This window comes from Copadichromis virginalis, linkage group LG1 (assembly GCF_057382275.1).
Source record: "Copadichromis virginalis isolate Kocher_CV1m ecotype Utaka linkage group LG1, C_Virginalis_male_GT1.1, whole genome shotgun sequence".
Classification (NCBI taxonomy): domain Eukaryota; kingdom Metazoa; phylum Chordata; class Actinopteri; order Cichliformes; family Cichlidae; genus Copadichromis; species Copadichromis virginalis.
The window spans coordinates 38,768,746-38,786,259 of NC_140618.1; the positions used below are offsets into that span (position 1 = coordinate 38,768,746).

Sequence of the window (17,514 nt, forward strand, 5' to 3'; positions counted from 1 at the left end):
GAGGGCCACAGGGTGGTAATCGTTCAGGCTGGTTTTAAAGTGTTTCAGAAAGGGCTGTTCCACAAATGGCTCCAAAAGTCAGTCAGTCTCATAGGCTGGCTGTTAAAATGAAACATGCTTTCAGCCTTGCACAAAATATTTTTTTATTTTTCATGGGTAGCTTCCCTCTTCTTAACAACTGAACTATGGATGTGAAGCCTTAAAGAAAGCAGTATAAGTTACAGGTGGTGAGCCAGGGAGCTGTCAGCACAATAGCTGCCTGCTCGGCCTCACCTCTGTGTTTTTGCTGTTCGTGCCTGTTGGACCGCACCAATGGTCTAACATTGTAATTATCTCTACAGCGGAGGTAGAATTAACCACTGTAGGCACATTAATGGCAGATATAGCAGAGTAAGTGTAATTCTCCTTTAAGTGGAGCAGAATTTGGAGAGATGTTGAGGTTGCTGTTGTACTTGTGATGTTATTCGTGTAAAAATAAACGTCACTCTGTTCAGGTCTCGACATTTTGCACAGGTCCCACTGCTTGTTCTGTCTGCTTCTTGTTATCATACCATTGTCCCCCGCTACCACCTGTTCCTCCGTCGCCCCCACCTCTCCCATCTCTCTCCTCTGTTGCTCAGTTTTATTTCTCTTATTTTACTTTGGAATATATTTTTATTGGTAGCAGATTAAACTGGCAGAGCTGTGATGAGATGCCATTTTACTGCAGCAGTAGGAGTCGCCATCTGCCTCCATCTGCTCTCTACTTCCATAACACCTACGCACACACACACACACACACACACACACACACACACACACACACACACACACACACACACACACACACACGATAGATGAGTAAAGCAGTAAATCAAAACACACAGCGCCACGTCCAGCAGGTAGCGAGAGGACTTTCTAATCCGGCCTGCAGGTGGTTCCTCTAACCAGGCCTCATGTTAACAGAGCAATGCAGCGAGGGAGGAATGTTCATTACCTGTCTCCGGCTGTCCCTCCAATCTCATGTACAGCTCTTTGGCTTCACTGCAGGCAGCTGTTGTTGCAATATAAGCACATATGCGCATAGTCTTTTCACAACTTTGAGGCTAGAATAATAATAAAAAACAGTTCCTATTTTATTCCTTTATTATATCATCCTATTTAAATTCATTTTAACATAACATAGCGTCCTAGCTGGGACGTAAAATCTCCTGTCCATACAGGCTCGCTCACAGCAGGTTATAAATTAACCAGAACATTTTTTTTTAATGTTCATAATTTTTCATCACACTGGTTTTGGATCTACTGATTTGTGTGCATGTACACAGGTCCAACCCTCTGAGGTCTAAGCCAGCGTTGGTGATGATTCTAACCCTATATCTTGGACAAACTGTAAATACTGTCTGATGTGTGTCACAGTGATTCTTTTCTTAGTCCGATCTAACCAATCAGAGCACTACGTTTGGGAACATGTGTGCTCGTAGCACAATGGGAAATAAAACAGGAAATAGTACAGGATGAGATGAAAAAAGTAAAATAATGAAATAGTAGGTAACACTATTTTAACTCAGACACACAGCTAGATGCTGTTCCAGGTCAGTCGGCTCTCTGCCTCCTCAGATGTGGTCCCAGCTCTTCCATTTAGAGCTCAAACTGTCCCACTGATCCTGAAATTCTCCGTGCTGCTGCCTTCTGGTGAGAATGGGATGAGCCCATAATCGCCTTTTTTCTTCCTTAACATGTCAACTTCAAGTTTTTTGAGGACAAAGTTTACACGACAAGCTTCCATCAGAAAAATTCTGAATTTTGTGCTCTTTTTCTCCAACACACTTGGTGTGGAACAGTCTTTGGACTTCAGATAATTAGAAAATGAAAAGTCTGTGTTGGAGGCTGAATGGGCAGGTAATGGCACGAAACGGCATCTACATGGAGAGAGGTGCACACGTGGGAACGGCTGCTGGACTGGTTAGTGCAAGCAAACTGTGGCAAAAATATCATTTCTGGTAACAGATCCACAAAATACACAAATAAGAAACACATTGCTGTTGTTTTTGCTTTACAATGGTGCAGTTTCATCACTTACTAAAGGCCCAAACTCAGCTCAACTAAAAGAGAGCCTTCAATCGATAAGACCAACCAAATCACAAACTGTGACTTTCACTGAAAGGCTCATCAGCACTTGCCAGCAGATGCTCGTGTCTCTGGATCTCTAAGGGTCTCTCACCTGGTCCACAAAATACAAAATCCTCTTCTCAAGCCCTCTATTTGTATTTCTTTGAAAATTTTTTTTATTTTTTTTTTAATCACATACACAGAAGCAGTGAAAGGCAGAAAGTTTATTCATATTGTTATGATTCAATGTTATGGATATTTTTTGTACTGTGTTTTTTGTCTGCCACACCAGAGGGTGGCATAGTTTGTGTCCTGTGTTATTGCTGCTATGTGAGTTCCAGGTGGAGGCTGACCATTGGTGGAGGACTGGGAGAGGCCGGCTATAAATGAGGACCCTTCTCAACCGGCACGCCCCAGCCTAATTCCTGTTCCCAACAAACTGTGCATCTGGCTGCGTGTGAGTTTATATTCTGGAAGCTTTTGCCGTGTTGTAAATAGTTTGTTGTAAATAGTTGTCAATATTTTTTTTACTCGGTAGCTGTAGGGGTGAGAACCATTTTTCCTTAGAAACCTTTTCTCCTATTTTTGGTTAGGGAGGCAGGTAAGACACCTGTAATTTTCTTTTGGGGTTTTCTCTGTAGGTAAGCCAGCTGCATTTCATTTCTAAAGTTTTTGTTTGTTGTTTTGGCCATGCTCACCCTGATGCCCGCTACCTTTTGGGACTTAATAAACTGACTGGCTGTTGAAAAATCCGGGGCTGATGTCTTTTTGGTTCGTCTTCCTTGAGAGCAGGGAGTGTGGGGGCATTTTCCTTTTTTTTAAAAAAAATTTCCTTACGTTGCACGCCGGTTTTCCCTGGGCTGAGGTGTAACAATGTGTTGTCTGAAGCAAACAGGATAAGCTGTTTTAAGAGTCCCGCCATGGTTTGTATGTTCTGTCTATCACTGTTTAAACACTGAAGGTGAGAACAGGATTCACCTGAGCATCCTCGATTAGAGCTTCTCCAGCAATCCGCCTCTCGCTCCTCTCATGGCCTCCAGATGCATTAACACGGAGATGTTAATGGTCACAGGCACCAACACAAAGGTCAAAGGAGGCAGGAATTAGAGAAACGCTATACACAGAGCGTTCTCACTCCCGAGGCGTAACATGTCGACGTTTTGTCACGTCCCGCGGCGTTCCTGAGGAACGCGAAAGGAGACCTTCGGCGTTCTTATGGTACGCGGCGGGTTATGGCTGGAATCCAGTGCAATGACGCTCCCGCGGTAGTAGACGTTCCAGCCCTGTATTCCAGCCCTAAACCTAACCTTATCCCTAGCCCTGACCATAACCTTATTCCTGACCTTAACCAGGACTTTAATGATGTTAAATAGCGTGTTTCTAAGCGATTTGAAGAAAAAGAGCGAACATGTGTAGGTTCAGTCCAGACGGTTCTCATATTTTCCTCTTTTTCCGAGGTCGTCATTTAGGAACGTGATGGGTAGCCGAAAACGTAATATGGTGACGATTTGTCACCTAGCGTAAAATGTTACGCTTTGGGAGTGAGAACGGGTTGCTATACACACATACTGGGAGGAAGGAAAAAGACAAGAGGGAGGGAGAGAGAGGAAGCAGCACAGGGAGCAATCCACTAGTTTTGTCTGATTCTGTAAATGATGTAAGATGATATGCTATGAATAACATCATAAATGTTTCCTTTGCATTTCATCTTCCTGTGCTACAGAATAAACACATAAGTAAATAGATGCAGGCTAATTGGATGATATTAGTTACTATAGTAATATCACTGAATCACATCAACAGATAGCTGAGAATGGTAGAAGTAAAGAGTTGAAAAATAAACAAACAAAAACAGTTTCATCTGCTGCAGTGTGCATTTCATTACTGAACTTCAGTGTTATCCATTCAGTTCATTATCCTTAAACATGTTCGCTTAGCTCTGAGCACAAAGCACGCCACCACTCTGCAACAAAACATTTGTGGTTAGCATGTTTAAGTGTTTCAGGAAATCTTTAATAACCCTTATTTAAATGCAAAACAGACATACACAGTATAATATACAGAACTGAATAAAAAAGAGGGTTTGCATAAGTAATGTTTGGGTTACTGTACGTAGGTTTGAAAGGTGTTGCGGAGGTGCAGAGAATGTGGGAAGAGAATCCAAATTTATGCACACAGCTGCTGCAGCTGGCCTGATAAGTTACACAGAGCTGTAAAACACAGTTGTTTAAAATACGAAAATGATATGCTGCATTCAGAAAGAGGTTTTCTGGCAAGCAATTAGCAGTGCATCTGTGGCCCAGTGACGCTGGTGTGTAGTTTTGGATGAGTGAAAGTAGGGCACAACTCAAGCACTGTGGCTGATGGATGTAGAACAGGTCATCACTGTCCTGCAGAGATGTTCTCTGCCGGATACTCGATGGTTGGTTGCGTTGTGTGTCTGGCAACACTCTTGATGGAGGACATTGAACAACATCTACCAACTATGATAACAGAGTTCTGGCTGATTGGAGCTGGCTCGGACCTGGCTTATCGAAGAACAAGAAGCGGCTACAGCTGTTTAAAATCCCACAAGGCTGGCCGTCATGATAGACGATGGGCAGGACTGTGAGTACTCAGACTGTGTTTTTTTTAACGCAATATGGATAAGCTCTTGGAGAAGAACAACGGGAATTGAGAGACCTGGTGACCAGTGACGGACGTTAGACCAACTGTAAAATTGGATGCAGTTTGTTCACACTAACCAAAACAACTACCATCTTCATCTCATGCGGCTCACCTGGCGCCAGCTGGATGCTCAAAGCAAAAGCTGACGGGAATAACAAAACTCTCCCTTAGATAATAAGACTGTTTGTTGTGACTCTCTCCCTCCTCATTCAAGGCCACCCGCGTCGACCGAAGATTGTTGACTTTTGCTTAACCGGGTGAAGGGACACTTTCTCTCGACACGGAACACACACACACACACACACACACACACACACACACACACACACACACACACACACTGACACAGACCTACACTCACCCCCCCAAACGCTTCGAAGCTTATGTCTTCCATGTTGTGAGATGTGATGATTCATGTGCTGAGGTGTTTTTTTCTGTTCTCAAACTGATCTCCCTGTTGGAGCTCAGTCTGGGGGGAGTTCTTTTTTCTCCTCGTCTTTCCTCATGTTGTGCATTTTCCATTGTGGTTCGGTTCTGACCTGTCTCCCCAATGTGATCTTTGAGTGACATATGTGACCGTATGCGTTACGGTCACATATGTCACTCAGTACGGTCCGTAAGGTCAGTCTCTTAATTGCCCCTTGGGGATAAATAAAGTCTTCTGAATCTGAATCTGAATTAAGAAAATGAGAGCTGAACCAGGATTAATTAATTCTGATATGCATTCTGTAAGAAAAGAAGGTGGGAGGGAGGAATCAGGCCTGCAGAAGAGATATAACTGTTTGTCATCGGCAAAATGACTCCCTCCATTCCACCCTGGAACGTTTACAGGTTTGATAGTGTTAGACAACTTCACCGGACAGATGACATACTAAGGCTAAGGGTCGTTGTTATCCTCGGTCCAGCTGAAGACATAAAATGTTATTCGTACAATCCGGGGTCATCGGGCATCAATTACTTTTTGCATAAATTACGTTTTTGGATACTATATATCAAATATTTCAAATGATGGTTCCTTACGTTGAAACATACATCTGCAGTGACTTTCAGTATCCTATTGTAGTATTCTTATTTTATTTGTACTGTATGACGTTTATGATCAAACTTTACATCAGAACGATGCGATTCTTTTCAGACCAGTGAACACTGAATTCCCAAATCTATTTGGAAATAAACAGAAACTATCACGAGTGCCAGTGATCAACAATAACAAGGATCCTATTTAGGATCGGTGAGGCCTTAACATTCAACAGTTATGGTTAAGTTCCATTTTGACCTTGTCCCAAATCTCTTACAGCATCTGACCTTCTGCTATAAGAACCCTGATGTTAACCTAACCCTAACCGGTGTCTGATGAGCTGATGGATGTTAAGAAGCGAAGTAGGTTTTAGCAACTGAACCAAAACTTCTGTAAAAACCATTAAGAGGTGCAGGCAAGCTTTTTCAGTGGCTAACACTAGAATCAGGCAGCGTGTCTCTCAGTGAGTAAATGGAGAGTGAAACACAGGACTTCTACTGTTGTTTGTTTTTCCCTTTGGACCTACAGAGATGAAAAGTGGTCTTGGCAGGTTTCTGTGCTCATTGCTGTGGCTGAGCAGCTTCTGTTCCCCCCTGAGGACAAAGCTAATTGAAACCTGGCCCCATTTACCAAAACTGCTGTCAGTCACCCCTGACCGCACGGCCGGGACACAGTAATAAGGTTCCTCTGCCAGAACAAACTCTGCGTTTTTTGTTTTTTTACACATTAATAAAATTGTAGCAAACTTAGCTCCACATAAATAGATGATACAGTGCTGTTAACACCAGCTAATGAGACATTTTCAACACCTGAGGATAAATTAAATATTCAAATATATTCTGCAGAGTGGGTTTCTTGTAGGATGCATGCTGCCCAAAGGAGTTTAAGTATGTGCACAAAGAAATAGAAAAGGCCACTGATTCTCAGTCCTGATTTCCAAGCTGTATGTGTCTGTTGGCATTTTTCTTTACCCGTCTAATCAGGAGCTGATGTATGGCTGAGATGCCAGTTTAATTAACAGCCTGGTAGGTGAGAAACCCAAAGATGTAAATGGACTGAGAACAAAAGCTAACGAAGAGCCTGCTCTCTCCACAACAACACAGATAACCCTGTGTCTCAAACCGAATCCCTAAATGTGTCAGAATCATGCACTTTGACACAGCACACTCCTGGTTCCTATGTACGTATGTGAAAATTGCTATGTACTACGGTCACATGACCAACAGGTTATATGACAACTTAGACAGCTGTTTGGCTGCACAAAGATCACAGTCCCATTTTAACGCGTGAGGTTTAATTTGATCCAGCCTCACGTGGCTCAGTTTGTGGCACATTTTTCAGCACCACAGGTTGCTTCTTGGTTCATATTAGTCACCAGTACTGGTTTCCATGTGAGCTGTGTTTCAAACTTCAACAGCAGGCTACATAAAAAAAGAAGTTTGACATAAACCACAGCTATTATCCATCCCTCTGTTCTCTTCCACTTATCCAATTCAGGTTTGTGGGGGAGCTGGAAACTATTCCATCTGCCATAGAGCAAGAATCACCAATCTGCGACAGGACTAACACAGATACAGACGACTATTCATGCCTATGGGGATTTTTCACCAGTTAACCTAACCCCACTAACTGCATGTCTGTGGACTGTGGGAGGAAGCTGGAGCACCCACACACACGCGAGGAGAACAGCTCCACACAGAGAGGCCCTGGGCAGGTGGTGGATTTGAACCTAGGACCTTCTTGCAGTGAGGCAACTGTGCTAACTAACGAGTTATTAATTCTTTTAATTTAAATGTTTTAATTGCTTTGTTTTAAACCAGTAAAATAAAATAAATTGTGCATTTTTTGTTTTTGGCACCTTTAATTCTCAGATACAGGCTTCCCCAGCAGTGAAGACTAACAAGTCGCATATTTTCAGTCTGCTCACACATAGGAGCTGTCGCTGAGCGGCAGACACAGTGTGTGTGTGCACACAGCCAGAAACATTGTTGGTTTTTAATTGCCGTGCACCACACAACAGCTACACTTCAATTAGCAGTTATGGTAAAATAACACCTGTTGCAAACACCCAACGCATTATAGACACAGTAGTCTATGTACAGACTGAATATAGCATTCCAATCTGGAGGTTTTGTGTCCTTGCTAATGAATGTGGGCTTATTGGAAAGCAAAAGCATGCATCAATGATACCAGTGTGTGTGGAAATTTATGGTGTCTGCACAAAAACCAGTGACAGGATTGGGAGACTCATCAGAACACCCCGCTGGGTGGAGCAGTAGTGGTCCACACATTTTTCCGATGGAGCTGGGACGACTACTAACCCCATGTTTCCCTCTTGGTAGTGGTCAGAAGGCCCGGTGGCGCCAGTGTCCGGCAGCCTCGCCTCTGTCAGTGCGCCCCAGGGCAGCTGTGGCTACAATGTAGCTTGCCATTGCCAGTGTGTGAATGTTTGTGTGAATGGGTGAATGACTGAATATAGTGTAAAGCGCTTTGGGGTTCTTAGGGACTGAGAAAAGCGCTATACAAATGCAGGCCATTTTTTAACACTCAGTCCAGGCAGCGACTGCTCAGATGGGTTGATCTGATATCCTCGTGTTGGTGTTGTTCCCAGATCATCATACTAAATGTTGTTCCAGGATCAACATTGCAAGTGACCAATCAGAATGTTGTGACGTCATACCTTTTCAACTTCGGGAAAAACCGGCGTAAAACAAAAAACTGTACTAAAGCTGCGTGAAACCGCCTCTGTCCGCCGATCAACGGACCCTGACCCCGACCCTGACCCTAACCGTAACCCTTTAATAAACAGTAAGCAGAATTGATATTGTCCTTGCAACATTGGAATTTCATAAATGCACGAATGGGCCTGGCGCGCAAAAGAATAACGTCACAACAATGTGATTGGTCACTTGCAATGTTGAACCTGGAACAACATTCTCATGATGGTCTGGGAACAACACCAACACGACGATATCAGATCATCCGCTCAGATGTGTCATTTGAACTTCTTCCTCTCGCTCTCTTTCATACGTAAGATGGCTTTTAGAGAGACGTTTCTCAAAATCGGTGCCATCATCCACACATTTAAGTGATTATGTGTCTCACCCTGCTATTTGGAGGGAGGCTTTTCACTTCACCTTACAGTGTGACCATTTCAGAAGCTTTTAACACGTTGTCTTCCAAAGTGGTTAGTGGACATGCCTCTCAAACCAGTTGGCTATGGCGTTATTTTTGTGCCACTATTCTGAGCGGACGTAAAAAAAAATTGAGCGCACGTAAAAAAAAATTGCAGGTGCAAGTGTTGCATTTTGAGGAGAAATTTATTTTGAGCTTACAAAAGCTGAATTTGAGTGAACAAAATTCATTGCTGCGTGCAAAAAACGTATTTCAGTGTTTGCGCTTATCCATATACACACACAATAGCACCCCCTCTCGCTCAGTTTTTTCATTTGCGCTTGCTCGCAATGTGTTGCTTGCGCTCACAACATTCTCTGCTTCGTACGCTCAACTCTCTGTACACCGTTATAAGTGTGCCACAAAACCAACCAATCACAGACTTGGTTTCAAAAATTCTGATTGGCTCTTACGGTCTCCAATCAGCTGGCTAGCTACTGCTTTCCGGAAACACTGTCCGAAATGTAGCTAAATCCAGCTAAAATCTCTTAAACCCCAATTTGCGGATAATATCTTTAATCATTTTATTTTAAAATATATTATTTTTTGAGACTATTGTTGGTGTAGTAGAATGTAGTTGCATCATACAACCATGCCAACTGACTAATTTTTCCAAATTATACTTGAGTAGCTCTCTTTTATGTCGTCGAATACTGAATAGCAGCACGAAAAGAGCATGTCCCGGCCACATGTAAGTAATATAAAATCATTTTGTTAATTATTATTCGCTTGATAACTGACGTTAGCTAATTTGCAAACTATGCAAACTTGAAAAATGATGTACCTCATGTAGTTTGTTTTATGGGTTGTTTATTTTTGTCTGAGATACATCATTTCATTGTACTTGTCCATGTTCCTTGCTGCTTTTAACAGGACATACTGAGACAGCAAATGATGCATAGACTCCTCTCTAAACTGGAAGCTGCTTTAAACCAACAGCCACTAAATCTGGATTATTTGGAGTTCTTGACTCGTCATGAGCTTGTTCTGTTTGAATCTTTCTCTCAGCAAATAGGCGGTCTGTCAGAGATTACAGAGGCTCTACAAAACGTTCATCATCTGGTTCAGTGTGAAATTAACATCAGCTCTGTGGCCATTATTGAACTGGAAACAGAAGTTGGTCTGGGACCTGGCCACCCCAAAATCGTACTAGAGAGAGAAAGACTCAAGAATTTGTTGGACATTCAGCTGCCAGTCAGCTGCATTGCTAAATGTCTTGGTGTTTCAAGAAGAACAATCTACAGGAGGATGCAAGAATTTGACTTGTCTGTGAGAGGAACATACAGCACAATGAATGACCAAGAGCTGGACAACATCATATCGGCTATCAAAAATCAGATGCCAAATGCTGGCTATCGAATGGTTCAAGGACATTTGGTTTCTATGGGTCTCCGTGTTCAGTGGTGGAGAATGATGGCCTCCATGCATCGAGTTGATGCTGTAGGGATCTTCAAACGGATCACAGAACTAGGCTGTGTTGTGCGAAGAAGCTACTCGGTGCGAGGCCCTCTCTCCCTGGTCCACATAGACACAAATCACAAGCTAATAAGGTAAAATACCCACTTATATAGCTCTAACACAAGTTGGGCAGAAAGATGCACGTTATACTTTAAATCTGCTTTAATCAACCTTATCTGATAGGTCTTTCAGTGTATTTATAATATTTTAAAAAGCACTTGATAGAGTAATATTAAGTAAAAGGAATACAGGATGTGTAACAAAACCAGCAATATTGTTAATTGTAAATTTTCTTGAGCAATTATTTACACTTTGTATATCGATATTTTCCATGATAACAAGCCTATCAACACATAATATGTTAAGTGCTCCAGAAAACTTAAAAAAAATCATGACAAGAGAACTAAAATATTTAGTCTCATTGAACTTATAAACATATAAAAATGTTGGTATTATTTTCAGCACACCTGACAAGTGTCCAGTTTAAGTCAGTGGCAAGTGTGCATACTGAAAAATGTATTTTCAATGTCTTACATGTTCTGCAAATCAAGCCTTAGTGAGATTGTTTTCCCTCTGAAACAGGTACAATGTTGTGATCTTTGGTGGAGTGGATGGCTACTCAAGGAAGGTAAAAGTGTAACTGTTATGTAGAATATTTGGTAGTTTTGAAATGAGAGCTTTATTAGGTTGTTTTTTTATGAACATCAATTATTCAGCAAGCCAACATAGTGGACGATTTGCAATTATTATTTTTTTTAAATTTCTAATCAGTTCTTTACCAAAAAAGGTTAAACTAAAAGGCCATTTTCATTTTTTGATAAGTACTACCAATATTGATGTATAGACTACTCAAGCTTTGAATTATGGTTATGAACATAGAACCGTACAATATTCCTTGAACACTTATTATGAAACTGCATTATTAACTGAAAAACTATACATGATCTGAAACCAGATCTTTAATTTTCCATTTGTTTTTACTGCAGGTCCTGTACTTGGATGCAGCAACTAACAACAGGGCAAAAACTGCATTCTCATTTTTCCTGAGATCAGCCCAGCTTCACGGCTTGCCATCAAGGTTTTATGCCCTGATTTAATTTATATGCTAGCAACAAGTATCATTAAAGAAAACTTTAAAAATTCCTTAAAAATGTATTTTTATCATAGGGTTAGGGCAGATCAAGGAGTAGAAAACCTGGACATTGCACATTTCATGTTTGCCACAAGAGGAACAGGGAGAGCGAGTTTCATATCTGGAAAGAGTGTCCACAATCAGAGGTTAGTCTTTTGATGTTTTTTATATTATTATTGACTGCATGGGTAGATTGTTGTAGCAGTTCTGATATTGATTTGAAGCATGAAATACCTGAAATCCAAATTCAAATGTATTTACAGAGTAGAACGACTTTGGCGTGATGTCTGGATTGCAGTCACTAGCAAGTACCATGATATTCTTCACTCACTCGAGGAGGATGGCCTGCTTGACATTTCAGATGTCATTCATCTTTTTGGTGTCCACTACATCTTTGTCCCTCGACTCCGAGCAGATCTTGTCACCTTTGTTGGAGGATGGAATAATCATCCCCTCAGGACAGAAGGTGGTCTCACTCCTGAACAGCTCTGGTGTATGGGACATCTACAAGAGCTGGACGAGGGCGAGAGACTTGAGGTACCAGCTCATAATCTGATTTTTTTTTTTTTTTAATTTATTTAAATGTTGAATTTCAAAATTTTAGTTAGCAGTTAACTCTGCTCTTCTGAAATTAACAAATTAAAACACTTGCAGCACATCTGGGAGATGCTTCTGGTGATTTTATACATTCTTGCTTATCAATTACCACTAATCTAAATTACAGTAAGAAGAACATGAAAACAAAGGCATTCTTTTTAAATTGTTGTATTTTAATGGAAAAAACGCTTACACAAAATAACATTCCTCCCAAAAGTACCTATTCTGGAATAATGACCATTATATATGTTTGTGGATTTGAAGGAGCTTCGGGATCCAGGCATTGACTGGGAGAGTGCTGTACTGCAAGAAGAATCTAACAGCACAGTTGTGGTTCCTGAAGTTGAATGCCCACTGGATGAGGAAACCCTGGAGGGGCTTCAGAGAACTATTAATCCCTTGGAACATTCTGAGTCACACGGTCGTGACCTGTACATACAATTCTTGCTACAGGTGTCAAACCAACAGTGACACTTAACATGGACGTGAAAGTCAACGTTCTTTTAAGTTCTCAAATACTGGATTTCTTTGCTAAAACATTCAGATTACAAGTAGACAAGCAAACAAAGCACTTGCTTATTATCTATCAACGTAGGACCCTACACAAAGTTTTGAAGTCTTGTCATTTTCATGAAACGGCTACGAACATCTTAACAGCTAATGTTTACAAACATTTTTACTCATTTAGTTTCCAAATTACAAGACAACAATGTGTTAAACTCTGTGGAATCCACCACCATATTTAACTGCTGCACTCATTATGGTTTTAAACACTGTGTAAGTGTCCAGATGCTGCACTGGAAAAGTCACAGTACAAGTGCATGCACTCACAACTGGGTAACAAATGGAGTGATCTCCCAGCCGCTCCTTACATTCATGGTCAAACTTGCATGTTATTTTGAAATGTCTCTTTTCATCAGGAAGGATGGGAACATGGGACTGGCCGGTCATCCACTGGAGCACATGGTGGACAGCAAGAGACTCTGATTTTTCACCACCTGCACCGCCTGTGTTTCCATCTGTGATGTTTGAAAATGTTTCTGAAGTCTTTTCTAAATAAAAAGCAATCTGGATTACAATGTTTTAAATTAACAACTAAGAATACTTTCTAGTGCCCTGCATGTTAAAGCAAAAATATTTAACGGATGCATACGGTATATATACAATACTATAGGTATATACAGCTAATACTATATAGTACCTGATACTTCAATCTCCTGCAAGAAATCTTGCAAAAAATTTATGATCTTCCTCTCAGATCTCTCCCTAGATGTCCCTTTTTCACTGAAATGCGGTTGGCAGCTCATCATAATGAAATCAGCGTCTGGCTGTTAATAAGGAAATAAAGTAGATTATATTATAGATATATTGTTCATTCAAAACTAATAAATAAATACAGGATAACTACAGTACAGATAAGTGGACTGTCTTTGGATCAGACTGAAGCTGCTATGTTAATACTTACTTTGAGGATTTTCCCAGGAACAAACAAACTGTGGCAAGCTTCAGGATTTACAGCCATCAGGTTCACAAGACCATACAGTTCCATGCCCTTTCGGAGCTGCTGTAGCATTGGAATCAGTCTTGTTGTAGAGTGTAAGACAATAGCACTTAAAAAAACAAACAAAAAAAAAACAAAATGAAAAACTAGTTGGGGATGGGGGGGGGGGGGGGGGGGGGGGGGGGTTAATGATCTCTCTGATTTTTTCTCCCTTACCGGATCATGCTTTCCTTACTATCCATCTTTATCTGGTTTGTGTATCCACAGCTGACAATTTCATCAGCCCACATCATCAGAGACTGTATGTCTGCTGCATCTTCAACCTGGAAATGTATAATGTGAAAGAGGAAATACAGAAGGTTAAAAGTGTTTAAAAACACCATACTCATAATATATCATGTGCCAGAGCTAAACCAGGTGCTCACTTTGCGGATGAGCAGGGAAGATTCCACATCTGCAACATCCTGCTTAGACAGACAGCTGAAATCAACCTCTCCTGAGCAGAGGAAATTGTAGCACCATTCTTTGAAAAAGGCAGGAGATGGGCCTCCTTGGGCGAGGCTGACTGCAATTATTTCACCAACAGTTCTGTGTAGACAAATGATTATAATTCATTTTCAGGTAACATTTACAAAAATATCGGATGCGTATTAAATGTAATACACAAAGCTCGTATGTAACCAACCTGAAGTTTTCATTATCAAGATCGGTCAGAGAATACTTGGGGTTTTTGCCCTTGTTCTCAAGTCCTTCAAAGAATCTGCTTTCAATACCTGAAATCATGTCTTTCATACAAAAAATATCCGCATTTTTAAGTTATCCATTATTTATTGACACTAGGACAAAACAGGTAATAGGCAACTCACCACTCAAAAACTCTTTCCTAAGTGCTCCTGTATCCACGCCTGCCTCTCCAATGAAAACCACCCTAAGAACACTGGTGGGAGATGCAGCTTTTTTTCTCTGCCACTGGAGAATGCCTCTGTCTGGAAGGTCTTCTCTGTCCACACACAACTTAAATTCTGTTGTGGTGTCGACTTGTTGTTCAAGGCAACGCAATACATCTTCCACGCTTAACAAAAACAGGGTAGAAAACATCCTAAGCTCTCAAAGAAAAATAATCATCTTTAGATTAAAAGAGGCTACCACATTAAACGTGATTAGAAATTATTGCAGCATGTTCTGTGCAACAACCTTTAACAATAATTTAAAGTAGTGTGATCATAAAATGTTTTATATGAAATTAAACCCCAGGTATTGTGTAAAAGATCTTACACATAATTTTAACAAATGGTTCTGCAGAATAGTGTGTATATGAATTATAATAGAGCAAAAAGTACCTGTCTGTTGTGCATACTGAAGTTTGAGCTGGTGTCCCTGTAGTTTGGTCATTTTCTTCAGGCACCATGCATTGAAAGCTGATGACAAAACAAAGTTTAAAAAAATAAAAATACATATGTTTGCGTGGACTGTTACTGATTAACATTTTTTCATAAACGGCTGAAAAAAGATTACCTATCCCCACACAGACTCGCATGGACTGTGATCTCATCTTCAGGAAAATCCTTAGTGCATATTGGACAAATAACCTACAATTCCAAAAATGGGTACATGTTAGGCATAGTGGGAAAAAGATCATTACCGATACAAAATTCATTGTAGTTACTATGGTTTTTAGTAATGTGCTAGGTTTACCTTGCATTTGCTTTTCACAATGCATAACTCCGATTCCTGCTGAATCAAAAAACAGTAATTGTGATACTATATTATTTAATCAAAATTGCTCATTTTGATTTCATCAAAATTGTCTCACCTCATCATCAGTCTCATCAGGAGAGAATTTTCCTTTGCACGTATTGATGTGTACTGCAAGCATCTGCAGAGGCATAACTTCATTACACTGGTAACATATCTTCTTTGGCATCTTTGAAAAGTGCTGTGAGTCGGGAGGTAGAGGAGATGTGTCTAATGTTTCCTGAAGAGGTACTATGTAAAAAGTGGATTTGCCACCTCCTGACACAGCTTTCAGTGTTTTGACAGAATATCCTTCTGTTTCAGGTGGAATTACAGTGAGCTTTCGTCGACCACTGCCACCTTTATTGACAGAAAAATAGCATAAACAATCAAGCAGCAAAAGTATCAACTACATAATCATAATGCAGTATGAGCACGCAAGAATGCCAAAAAAATACATAAAAACTGAATTAACAACAAACCTGTTGCCTTATGTAAGAGCCATCCTCCACAAAGATATTCCATTTTTGGAAAGGTTTCTTCCAGAAGTCTAGAAATCTTAGTTAAAAACACCATTAAGCAGAATGGAACACTAAATGGACTGTGGCATATGATTCAGGCTAAATGCGTCTGCCAATGACTGATTTTAATACTGACTACACAAACTTACCTCTGCATGGTCACCATCTTCTGGAAGAGACACTGTTTGTCTCCCCATGCCAGCTTGTAGGAGTTCAAGCTCCTCAGCTGGCAAAGGTGTGTAGGATGTGTTTTTTGACAGCAAATAAAAACTGAGGCCTGTGGTCTTACTGCCTGCCTTAACAAGCTGCTTAGTAGATGTTAAACATCTCTTTTTACCACGGCTCAAGTGTGATTTGAAATATCCTGGAAATGATCTGTGGGATGAAAATGCATGAGTTTAAAAACTGCAGTGTTGCATAACATAAGGGTTATTGTTTAATAAAGTTATTAAATATGACATCAGTCCTTAATAGCACATTTTAATTTAAAAATCAATGTTGATAAATCCACAAACCAAATAACTTTAACAGAAAAGATTGCAAAAAGTTAAAATAAAAAAAACACACAAAAAAAGCAAAAACCTTGTCATCTCTTGCTGGATAGTCAGATTTCTAGGCTCCGGCTGCCCACTCTCTGTTGGCCTCCCTGAAGGATTTGTGGATATGTTGTTAAGCAGCAAAGACACCAGATTTCTTACTGCTGACTCAACTGCACCATTACCCTAAAAAACATGATTAGGATACACTGCCTCAGTAAGACAACTACGCTGGTAATTACCCATAAGGCTAGCTTAAACTCTACAGCTGCATCTGTAACTACAATTTCACAGCATATTAAACAGAAAGGACAGCAAATTACTAAATTCACACAAAAAAAATTAAACTCACCTGATACTGTGGTGTAGTATTATTGGAGCCATTGTTTGATTCTGCCATCTCTTCTTTAGCTGCAGAGTAAATCAAAAATCCCTCTATCTGCAAGAAGCGAGGCTGAGTGGACAGTGTTTCCGGTGTCCGGAAAGCAGTAGCTAGCGAGCTGATTGGAGACCGTAAGAGCCAATCAGAATTTTTGAAACCAAGTCTGTGATTGGTTGGTTTTGTGGCACACTTATAACGGTGTACAGAGAGTTGAGCGTACGAAGCAGAGAATGTTGTGAGCGCAAGCAACACATTGCGAGCAAGCGCAAATGAAAAAACTGAGCGAGAGGGGGTGCTATTGTGTGTGTATATGGATAAGCGCAAACACTGAAATACGTTTTTTGCACGCAGCAATGAATTTTGTTCACTCAAATTCAGCTTTTGTAAGCTCAAAATAAATTTCTCCTCAAAATGCAACACTTGCACCTGCAATTTTTTTTTACGTGCGCTCAGAATAGTGGCACAAAAATAACGCCATAGTTGGCCTGAACCAATGCAGTTATTTACTATATTTACACGCCCTATACCAAATGTGCAAAGATATTTAGCTTACACTGACACAAAACTAGGAGTCACAAAGCATTGTTTACCCTTGAAATGTAGCGAAACAACTTTACAATTCCTGCATTTATTTTCACAAGTGCTTATTTAAAACATATTTATGTTAGTTTACTGTTTAATTTAAACTGATGGGGCAGCAGCA

The 17,514-nt window shown here is 40.5% G+C and overlaps 2 protein-coding genes across 5 annotated transcripts; one reads left to right on the top strand and one right to left on the bottom strand.

The window, feature by feature from the left end:
* The first annotated feature begins 9,522 nt into the window (after positions 1-9,522).
* LOC146719229 (uncharacterized) lies at positions 9,523-12,623 on the top strand. The gene is made up of 7 exons (XM_085461900.1): positions 9,523-9,641; positions 9,824-10,500; positions 10,991-11,036; positions 11,395-11,486; positions 11,576-11,686; positions 11,804-12,077; positions 12,402-12,623. The coding sequence occupies exons 1-7, from the start codon at positions 9,627-9,629 to the stop codon at positions 12,606-12,608; spliced, it is 1,422 nt and encodes a 473-aa protein (XP_085318026.1). The 5' UTR covers positions 9,523-9,626; the 3' UTR covers positions 12,609-12,623.
* A 220-nt stretch (positions 12,624-12,843) lies between these two features.
* On the bottom strand, positions 12,844-16,897 carry LOC146719230 (uncharacterized). Of its 4 annotated transcripts, none has more exons than XM_085461874.1 (15): positions 16,782-16,897; positions 16,476-16,615; positions 16,043-16,268; positions 15,855-15,930; positions 15,452-15,732; positions 15,334-15,369; positions 15,154-15,227; positions 14,979-15,056; positions 14,505-14,710; positions 14,324-14,423; positions 14,064-14,226; positions 13,855-13,961; positions 13,603-13,747; positions 13,339-13,465; positions 12,844-13,189 (listed from the first exon to the last, which is right to left on the bottom strand). In XM_085461874.1, the coding sequence occupies exons 1-15, from the start codon at positions 16,827-16,829 to the stop codon at positions 12,852-12,854; spliced, it is 2,145 nt and encodes a 714-aa protein (XP_085318000.1). In that variant the 5' UTR covers positions 16,830-16,897; the 3' UTR covers positions 12,844-12,851. The 4 variants fall into 4 exon arrangements, with proteins under 4 accessions (XP_085318000.1, XP_085318008.1, XP_085317992.1 ...); XM_085461882.1 differs by having other exon boundaries at positions 12,844-13,156; positions 15,334-15,372; XM_085461866.1 differs by having other exon boundaries at positions 15,334-15,372.
* Between the last annotated feature and the right edge of the window lie 617 nt (positions 16,898-17,514).

What these genes read in the sequence shown, in the direction of transcription:
- LOC146719229 (XM_085461900.1), top strand. An exon ending in AAGAGTGTCCACAATCAGAG is followed by an intron (nt 11,687 to 11,803) that starts GTTAGTCTTTTG and finishes ATGTATTTACAG; the next exon opens with AGTAGAACGACTTTGGCGTG. An exon ending in ACGAGGGCGAGAGACTTGAG is followed by an intron (nt 12,078 to 12,401) that starts GTACCAGCTCAT and finishes GTGGATTTGAAG; the next exon opens with GAGCTTCGGGATCCAGGCAT.
- LOC146719230 (XM_085461866.1), bottom strand. Translation starts at nt 16,829, where the DNA reads ATGGCAGAATCAAACAATGGCTCCAATAATACTACACCACAGTATCAG. An exon ending in TTGTGAAAAGCAAATGCAAG is followed by an intron (nt 15,228 to 15,333) that starts GTAAACCTAGCA and finishes TTGGAATTGTAG; the next exon opens with GTTATTTGTCCAATATGCAC. An exon ending in GCAGGAGATTGAAGTATCAG is followed by an intron (nt 13,190 to 13,338) that starts GTACTATATAGT and finishes CTTTTTATTTAG; the next exon opens with AAAAGACTTCAGAAACATTT.